At 50.3% G+C, this 8471-nt stretch overlaps 2 protein-coding genes across 2 annotated transcripts in view; one reads left to right on the forward strand and one right to left on the reverse strand.

Moving 5' to 3' along the window:
- sptb (spectrin, beta, erythrocytic) overlaps nucleotides 1-765 on the reverse strand; it is a 27063-nt gene extending 26298 nt beyond the window's left edge. The window contains exon 1 of the mRNA XM_056589815.1: nucleotides 641-765. Coding sequence (XP_056445790.1) covers nucleotides 641-765 — 125 coding nt within the window. The remainder of the gene's footprint in view (nucleotides 1-640) is intronic.
- Nucleotides 766-3454: 2689 nt separating this feature from the next.
- crip1 (cysteine-rich protein 1) lies at nucleotides 3455-7841 on the forward strand. The gene is made up of 5 exons (XM_056589899.1): nucleotides 3455-3618; nucleotides 6077-6171; nucleotides 6735-6792; nucleotides 7409-7459; nucleotides 7628-7841. Exons 1-4 carry the CDS (start codon nucleotides 3579-3581, stop codon nucleotides 7447-7449), a joined length of 234 nt encoding a protein of 77 aa, XP_056445874.1. The 5' UTR covers nucleotides 3455-3578; the 3' UTR covers nucleotides 7450-7459; nucleotides 7628-7841.
- The last annotated feature ends 630 nt before the right edge of the window (nucleotides 7842-8471 follow it).

Raw genomic sequence — 8471 nt, forward strand, 5'->3', positions numbered from 1 at the left:
TCTATTCTGGGATGTTTATGCATGCGGTGGTCTGCCTGTGGGCCCCCCCGCTCTACCCTCTAACGGGCTCCAGGGTGCCTCTGTCTCCAACAGGTCGGTGGTGTATGAGGACGAGGGCGTGATTACAGGGGGGATAAAACACACACGCCTCCCGACTAAAGCAGGGGTCCGCTTTAGTCAGACCCTTAACTCCTCCAACCCCCCCTAACTCCCCCTAACTCCCCCCAACCCCCCCAAACCCCTCTGGGGGGCAGATGAGACCAGAAGAGGACATCAACTGTGTGATCTCCAGCTCTGTGGTCAGAGCGACCTTTAGCAAACACACACACACACACACACACACACACACGCACACACACACACACACACACACACACACACACACACACACACACACACACACACACACACACACACACACACACACACACACACACACACACACACGTATGTACATGCACACACACATGAATGCACACCCACACATACAAACGCACATGAACACACAGATGCACGCACACACACACACACACACACACACACACACACACACACAGACAGACATATGCACTCACACACACACACACACACACAGACACACACAGACACACACACCACAACCTGATGAGAACCAGAGCACCAGAGGATCTGAGGCCCCCGCCGGCCCCCCCAGCGGTGATGGACCGCCGGCCCCCAGCGGTGATGGACCGCCGGCCCCCAGCGCGGGCCCCCGGTCGAGGGCTCTGCTTCTGTGCTCCCATCCATCAGCGCTCGCCGTGGATGCGCCTGCGCTCAGCCAGCGCAGGCTCTCCCGGGTTCCTCCCGGACCCACGCGTCTCCGTAAATCCCGGCCGCGGAATTGATATCGGAACGCGGCGACGGGCCAATAGCGTTGATCCCCCCCTCCTCCCCCCCCCCCCCCCACCCCCCCCGCTGGCTCTCAAAGCGAGCGAACCGTCTGTTACCGCTATGAAGCAACCGTACAACAGCGGTGCTATTACACACTGCGCTCCAGAGCACCGCCGGTCGCTTGGCTCCCGTGGAGATACTCTGGGTCAGGTTAGGGGGGTGAGGGAGGAGGGGGGGGGAGGGAGGAGGAGGGGGGTGAGGGAGGAGGAGGTAGGGGGGCTAGTGTGGGAGGAGGAGGGGGTGAGGGAGGAGGAGGTAGGGGGGTGAGGGAGGAGGAGGTAGGGGGGTGAGGGAGGAGGTGGGGGGTGAGGGAGGAGGAGGTGGGGGGTGAGGGGGTAAGGGAGGAGGAGGTAGGGGGTGAGGGAGGAGGAGGTAGGGGGTGAGGGAGGAGGAGGTGGGGGGTGAGGGAGGCGGAGGTAGGGGGTGAGGGAGGAGGTGGTAGGGGGTGAGGGAGGAGGGAGGTAGGGGGGTGAGGGGGGAGGTGGTAGGGGGGCTAGTGAGGGGGGAGGTAGGGGGGTGAGGGGGGAGGTAGGGGGGTGAGGGGGGAGGTAGGGGGGTTAGGGAGGGGGGAGGGAGGGGGGGAGGTAGGGGGGTGAGGGGGGAGGTAGGGGAGTGAGGGGGGAGGTAGGGGGGTTAGGGAGGGGGGAGGGAGGGGGGGAGGTAGGGGGGTGAGGGGGGAGGTAGGGGAGTGAGGGGGGAGGGAGGGGGTCCACCTCATCTTGCTCAGGGAGGCCAACAGCTGAGGCTGAGGACGTTGGGGTATCGAACCGAGTACCTTCCCTCTGGACCCCACAACCGTCCAGCTGAGGGTCGATCCCGTCAGCCTCCAGCAGGGGGTCAAACCAACAGCTGCCCTCTGGCCCCTGGGTGAGTACAGGAGGACTGCTGAGATTGGGGTTCGACCCCTGACCCTTTGGCACTGGGCATGGAACCCCCGTAGAGCCGCTACACCACCCTGCCCCCGTGCGATGGGTTGCCATAGAGATTTGTTTTCCTCTCTTCATGAGACAGGATCAGCTGTCTGAGAACTTAGTGGAAGTAGGAAGAATAAATAAATAAAGGAGGCATTGAACAGCCAATCAGATAAGCCGCAAGGGAGTTTTGGTCTCCATGGCGCTAAAAAACACTACCGTGTCCGGTAGTGAGGTCACTGCCCAGAGATAGCAGCTCCAGCACGCGCTCAGTGACATCAGACTCGGGCCAGGGCTGGGCTGGACTCTGGGCGTGGCCTAACGAGAACTTAATGACTAAACCAATCAGCAGCAGGCTTTAATCTGGACTCCGGAGCCGGGATTCACACACACACACACACACACACACATACATACACGCGCGCACACACGTGCACACGCGCGGGCCACCCCAAGCTACTCCGCCGACAGCGTCACATGACACTTCAGCCGACCAATCACGTGGCCACACTTGGTAACCAAGCAACACACACACAGAATAACACACGGTTTGATATGGGCGGACATATATGGTGTTTCTAAGGTTGCATCATTGAGGTCATTGGTCAGTAGGTTAGAGTCCATCTGAGAAGGAACTTTTGTTTGGTTGGTTTCATGCTGAATGTGAAATGTGACTTAAATATGCAGTTGGTCATCAATGGGAATGTCCACCAGCAGTCTAAAGAGTTGCTTTGCTCTCCAGGAGTGAGAACATGCAAAACAAGTAACTAGAAAATGTAAACCAAACAATTGTTAAAGGCACCCAGTGCAACTTTATGTAAACATTCAATGAAAAATAAATATTCAATTTCTAGTCTTTTTTACACGTAGTAAGTTTCAATAACTCCATACTATTACATATCGACATTCAAGGAGCAAAGATGAGACGTCGCTGTGTGGTGAGAACTGATAGAAAATCGTAAACAACAACAATCGCCGGTGGGGAGAAGCCATTTTTCCATTGACTGGAAGCCTGCTTTATTTATTGTAGGTTACAAAAAATAAAGAAAATGGCGGCATTGTTGTTGTTATCGATATTCTATCAGTTCTCACCACACAACGACGTCTCATCTTTGCTGCTTGAATGTCGGTAAGTAATGGTATGGAGTTATTGAAACTTACTATGTGTAAAAAAGACTAGAAATTGAATGTTTATTTTTAAGCCTCGAAAGTTGCACTGGGTGCCTTTAAATATAAAATATAAACATTGCACTTTTGCAAAGTGCAACAAAATACAATTTTTTTGTTTAGCCGGTTAGTTGTTTTAATAAAAAAATATTTCACGCTGTAAATTCTTGCTGTGTTTCCATAAACTTTACTTAAAAAAATATGCGCATGCAAATTCACAAAATATGAATATCGCTCTCTCCTTCTCTCACACACACACACACACACACACACACAGACACTCACACACACACACAACTCCGCACACACACACGCGCACACGCACCCACGCACACATAGTATACATAGTACACACGCACACATAGTACACAATTTTCAGTGTCGTCTCTTCACAATCGAGACGGAGCCTCTCCCACACTCGAAAAAAAAAAAGTTTTACTCGCTCATTGCGCCTATTTCCTGTGTGGTATAAATACGAGTCCGTGCGCACATCTGCACCACTGCAGCGCACAGGTTAACAACAATTTAACCGCTTCCCGTTCACGGATACAATTCTTCTCTTCAGGAGTCAAGACAACTGCAACTGCAAACATGCCCAAGTGCCCAAATTGCGACAAGGAAGTGTACTTTGGTAAGATATTTACAACTTCATGTGTGTTTAATCGTAGTCCTATTGAACAGTGTATGTGACATTGGAGGAGCGCTCTTTGCATACGCTCTGAAGTCGCCCGGGCGCATTTCCTGTCGTGTAGAAAATATAATTGCAAAATATAACTTTAAAAGTCAGGTTTTATAAAGCTAAGCTAAACGTATAATATTGCCATCGATTGTGTTCTAATCCATTCGTTGTGTTTAGTGTATTTAGTTCACAGCGCATGCATTTATAATTTAAAAAGTCAAGGATCACACCAAAAGTGATGCGTTATAATTGCCTGCCGGGCGAGGCATCCACAGAGAGCGCGCTCCAGTGTGTTTCTATTGAGTTATGCTGCCATGCGAAGACCTTGGTCATTAACTCAAAGAAAACAGACTCGTCTCTGATTTCATCCACCAAATTGCATTAGTTTTTTTTTTTCCGCCTTTCCAAGCATGCTGCCAAAACTGGGTGAATTACAAGTAGGCCTGCAACATGTCTATTCGATTTGTCTAGATCCAAAAATACCGCAATAAATCCGGAGGTCCTGAACACGGAGGCCATCCAGTCCCAGTGGGTTAGCCTGGGCTGTGGTCGCTTTGTGGTTGGTCTTCCTTTCGCCTTTCAGCCACTAACCTTAACACACACACACACACACACACACACACACACACACACACACACACACACACACACACACACACACACACACACACACACACACACACACACACACACACACACACACACACACACACACACACACACAGTCTCTCTCCCAGCATCCGTCTTGGTGCTCTATCTGTTTAAAATTGAGCTTGTTGGCTCTTCTCGCTGTTGCATGAAAGGCAAGTCCTAATGGGTGAGTGAGTGAGTGAGGGAGTGAGTGGGTGAGTGAGGGAGTGAGTGGGTGAGGAGGGCATAAGGGAGAGAAGGGAGAGCGAGAGGGAGGGAGAGAGATGATTATATTTAGTTTATAGGTAGGCAAAGTTGAGTATTGTTAGTGTCCTGAAGTTTTACCGTTGACTGCAAATTGTAGTCAGTCATTATTATTTATTGTTTTATCATATATTTATTAGTGTTTGTGTGTGGATGGTATGTGGAAAATATGTTAGTGTGTATGTGTATAGGTCCATATATTTGTACAGTATATGTGGGCGTGGGTGTTTGCGTGTGTGTGTTTGTCCATGCATGCATGTATGTGTGTGTGCGTGTGCATGTGCGTGTGTGTGTGTGTGTGTGTGTGTGTGTGTGTGTGTGTGAACATCAGTGTGTTAGCGTACTTCGTGTTAAAACAATAAACCGGCTCACTCTGGATAATTAATCCCAGGTGGCGTCACACGTTGCCTGGGGTTCACAGATTAGCAGGTTTACCCCATCCTCATATTCCATCACCAACAACCCGCTGGTTCTGTCTCTGGAGTCTGGGGCCCGGAACAGGGGCCCCGAGACTCTGGGGCCCGGGACAGGGGCCCCGAGACTCTGGGGCCCGGGACAGGGGCCCCGAGACTCTGGGGCCCGGGACAGGACGCACTGGGCAGCAGCAGCTGTTTTGTCAGACATCGCGGTGACGTATAAAGTTGTTATTGAACAGCTGGAACAATGCTGTTGTTGTGATGAGGCATGCTGTTGCCGACGGAGACGGACTCTCGCCCACCCCGTCCCGACCGTTAACCCCCCCCACCACCCCCGGCCTCCTCTCCCTTGTCCCATGGTCGCATCTCAGAGACAGACAACAGCCAATCAGTGTCTCCGATCTGAGTTACATTGAGGAATGTGGCTCCAATTTCTTTAACCAAATCCCGCATCGAAACCAGCAGAAGTCCAAAGTCCACCGTGCCACAGAGTCTAACGCAGCGGAGAAACAACAACAGTTGGATGGGATGAATAATTATAGTAAAGAAATAATCCATGATCAGCTCTCCAAGTACAACAGTTTTTGTCCACATTTTACACGCACTGGGAAAATGTTTGGCCGGATAGAGGAATGCAAGTCACAAGCCTCACACTCACACAATCCCCTCCCTATGTATTTAAGACATCTTGAGCCAAGAGACTCCCTTGAAAACACTAGACTGGTCCACAGAGTGCGACCGTCGTTACAACATTGTTGTGAATGAACCGGACAACCAGTTCCCGATGAGTTCTCCACCAGTGTGTTCAGCAGACCTCCATGTGACTGGGGTAATTGGCCAGGGCCCATCCAGATAAAGACTCTGTTTATTATCAGGCTTAATGATTCACCGGCTGGGGTGATTTCCTCCGTCAGCGCCACACCCAAACCATGTTCTTGGAGATCATGGAGATAGAGAGCGTTCTCGCTAACGGGTCATCCAGAAGGAGGGTTTGTGTTGATTTAGACCGAACGTCGAACATCGTTTTGGTGTTGTGTGTGTTGCGTTCTCTGATGTTGAAATCATGCTGACACATTTGTGTTCTGTGTTTTGATTGGCAGCGGAGAAAGTGACATCGTTGGGGAAGGATTGGCACCGCCCCTGCCTGAAGTGTACAAAGTGTAGCAAGACCCTCAGCTCCGGATCACATGCAGAGGTCAGTGCACACACACACACGCACGCACACACGCGAACACACACACACATGCACACACACTTGATTCAACCAATTCAAACTTTATCAGAACAGCTCAGCTATTTTTTATCTCAGCAATTTTTTATCTCAAATGTATTCAGACTTTATCACTTTACGTATTTGTTTAACTCTTAGACTTATTTCGATCAATTTTTGCATTTTTTAAATAGTGTGCATGTAAACATTGTTCAGTCCATTTAGACTTTTGAAATCTATTCAAATATTTTCACTTGCTTCAAGCCATTCCACATTTCTTCAAGCGTTAAACTATGTGTCTTTATTAAAACATATTCTCAACCTCACTCTGCACCACAGCCCTCACCGCATTCTCTAGTTCCAGTTGCTACTACCTACTATCATCACAGATTCTACCGCTACAGGCTGTTACATCGCCGGCAATATGCTGATCATAAGATGTATATTGAGCATGACCATGTGTCACTCTGCATGCAGTATGAGGAGTTGTGTATGTGTAGATACTCATCACTGTGACGTGCGTGCTAACCAAAGCGTGTTTCTTGCAGCATGAGGGGAAGCCGTACTGCAACAAGCCCTGCTACGCTGCCCTGTTCGGACCCAAAGGTACGTGCGTCGCACAGCTGGGCTCACTTACTTACCTCAGTGTCCAGCTTCCACTTAACTTAACGTCGCAGAACGAATACTTTCTGATTCACATCCGGTTTATGGTTAATCTCATCCTATAATGAGTCCCGTTGGCATGACAACCACCGACACAACGACACCCTTCCCTGCTGAACACGCAGACATTCCATTCAGTTCATCATTCAAGTCCTCACGACGGTCGGTACGTTGACGAGGAAGTGATCCGTCGACCGAGAGCATAAACAACGCCAGACCGAGATCTAGATCCTTCCATAGTACAGGCCAAACCAACGCTGAGGCTGCTCCCTGGGGGGGGCACGCCCAGCCAGTTGGGCTGTCAAATAACTGCCCCCGAGTGGGGGCATCGGGATCTGCGTTGCCATGGCAGCGGGTTCAGTTGCTGCAGCGTTGGAAATGGGAGGTCTCTTGGGAGGTCTCCGTCATCTGGACACGGAAGGCGGCCTGACATTGTTCCGGTTCCATCCAACTCCGAGATTAAGACTGAACGTCAATTTGATACGGGGATTTTAATCTCTCCCTCTCTCCCTCTCTCTCTCTCTCTCTCTCTCCCCCTCTCCCTTTCTCTCTCTCCCAGGATTCGGACATGGAGGCACCGAGAGCCACACGTTCAAATAGACACCTACAGGTACGGTAGTCTGGTAGGGTCATTTTCACTCATTTGGTTCATATCATCATCACATGTTCAGCCGGGTCGAGTTAAAGAAATGCAATCACAAATCCAAAGAGGTCACATCACCTGTGGTAACATATCTGTGTGTGTGTGTGTGTGTGTGTGTGTGTGTTTACTCACCAGGTTCAAGCTGCTCATTAAAGTTTTGCATGAAGATAATCCAAACCTCAAGCAGGAAGACCTGCAGTGAGACCCCTGCCGGCTGGTTTTAGGACCCCCCCCCCGTCTTCCTTCTGCTAACGATGTGTCAACCATCCCACCCCTCCCCCCCCCACCCTTGTCCCGTACTAATGTGGACATTTTAATAAAACTCGTTAAAAAGGCTCAGATCTCGTGGTCTTCTTATATATAAATAAAATATAAAACTTCCCCCTTTCCTCTCTCTATCCCTCTCTCTCTATTTTCTAAATCCCGTCTCTGAATTACACCGAGGGGGAACTCCTGTCGTTGTCAGTGTGTCTGTGGACCAACACTTGATACTTATCGTGATCTCTGCTCTGAATCTCTGGACTCTAGGATGTGGGTATTAGGGAGGAACATAGATGTGTTCTTCACGTTGGTTGTACTTTCTTGATCCCGATAAGGGATGAGTTATCCCCAGAGGGATAACTCAATTGCCAGCACATGCTCAGTGCATTCAAATAAAGACAACAAACAAACACACAACAAGCTCACTGTGAACTACACAAAATCCATATTGTTATTAACAACAAATGAAACCAACACATTATCCAGTATGCGCACGTCGGTGACGGCCGGGGTGTGCACGTCGGTGACGGACGGGGTGTGCGCACGTCGGTGACAGTGGACCATCGGACGTCTCCGGCCATGGCCGCGCCCGACAGGACGCTGATTGGAGTATATACGGTCAAGTGGACCGAGAGAAGCATGCAAATACACGTGCACTGGCACACACGCACAGGCCTTCACACGCACACGCACACACACACACGCACACACGCTAGGA

Source organism: Gadus chalcogrammus, chromosome 5 (assembly GCF_026213295.1).
Source record: "Gadus chalcogrammus isolate NIFS_2021 chromosome 5, NIFS_Gcha_1.0, whole genome shotgun sequence".
In the NCBI taxonomy this organism is placed as follows: domain Eukaryota; kingdom Metazoa; phylum Chordata; class Actinopteri; order Gadiformes; family Gadidae; genus Gadus; species Gadus chalcogrammus.

Excerpts from the sequence above, each read along its gene's own strand:
- crip1 (XM_056589899.1), top strand. The coding sequence starts at position 3,579 with ATGCCCAAGTGCCCAAATTGCGACAAGGAAGTGTACTTTG. Across the intron at positions 3,619-6,076 it reads CGACAAGGAAGTGTACTTTG|CGGAGAAAGTGACATCGTTG; the intron begins GTAAGATATTTA and ends TTTGATTGGCAG. Across the intron at positions 6,793-7,408 it reads TGCCCTGTTCGGACCCAAAG|GATTCGGACATGGAGGCACC; the intron begins GTACGTGCGTCG and ends TCTCTCTCCCAG.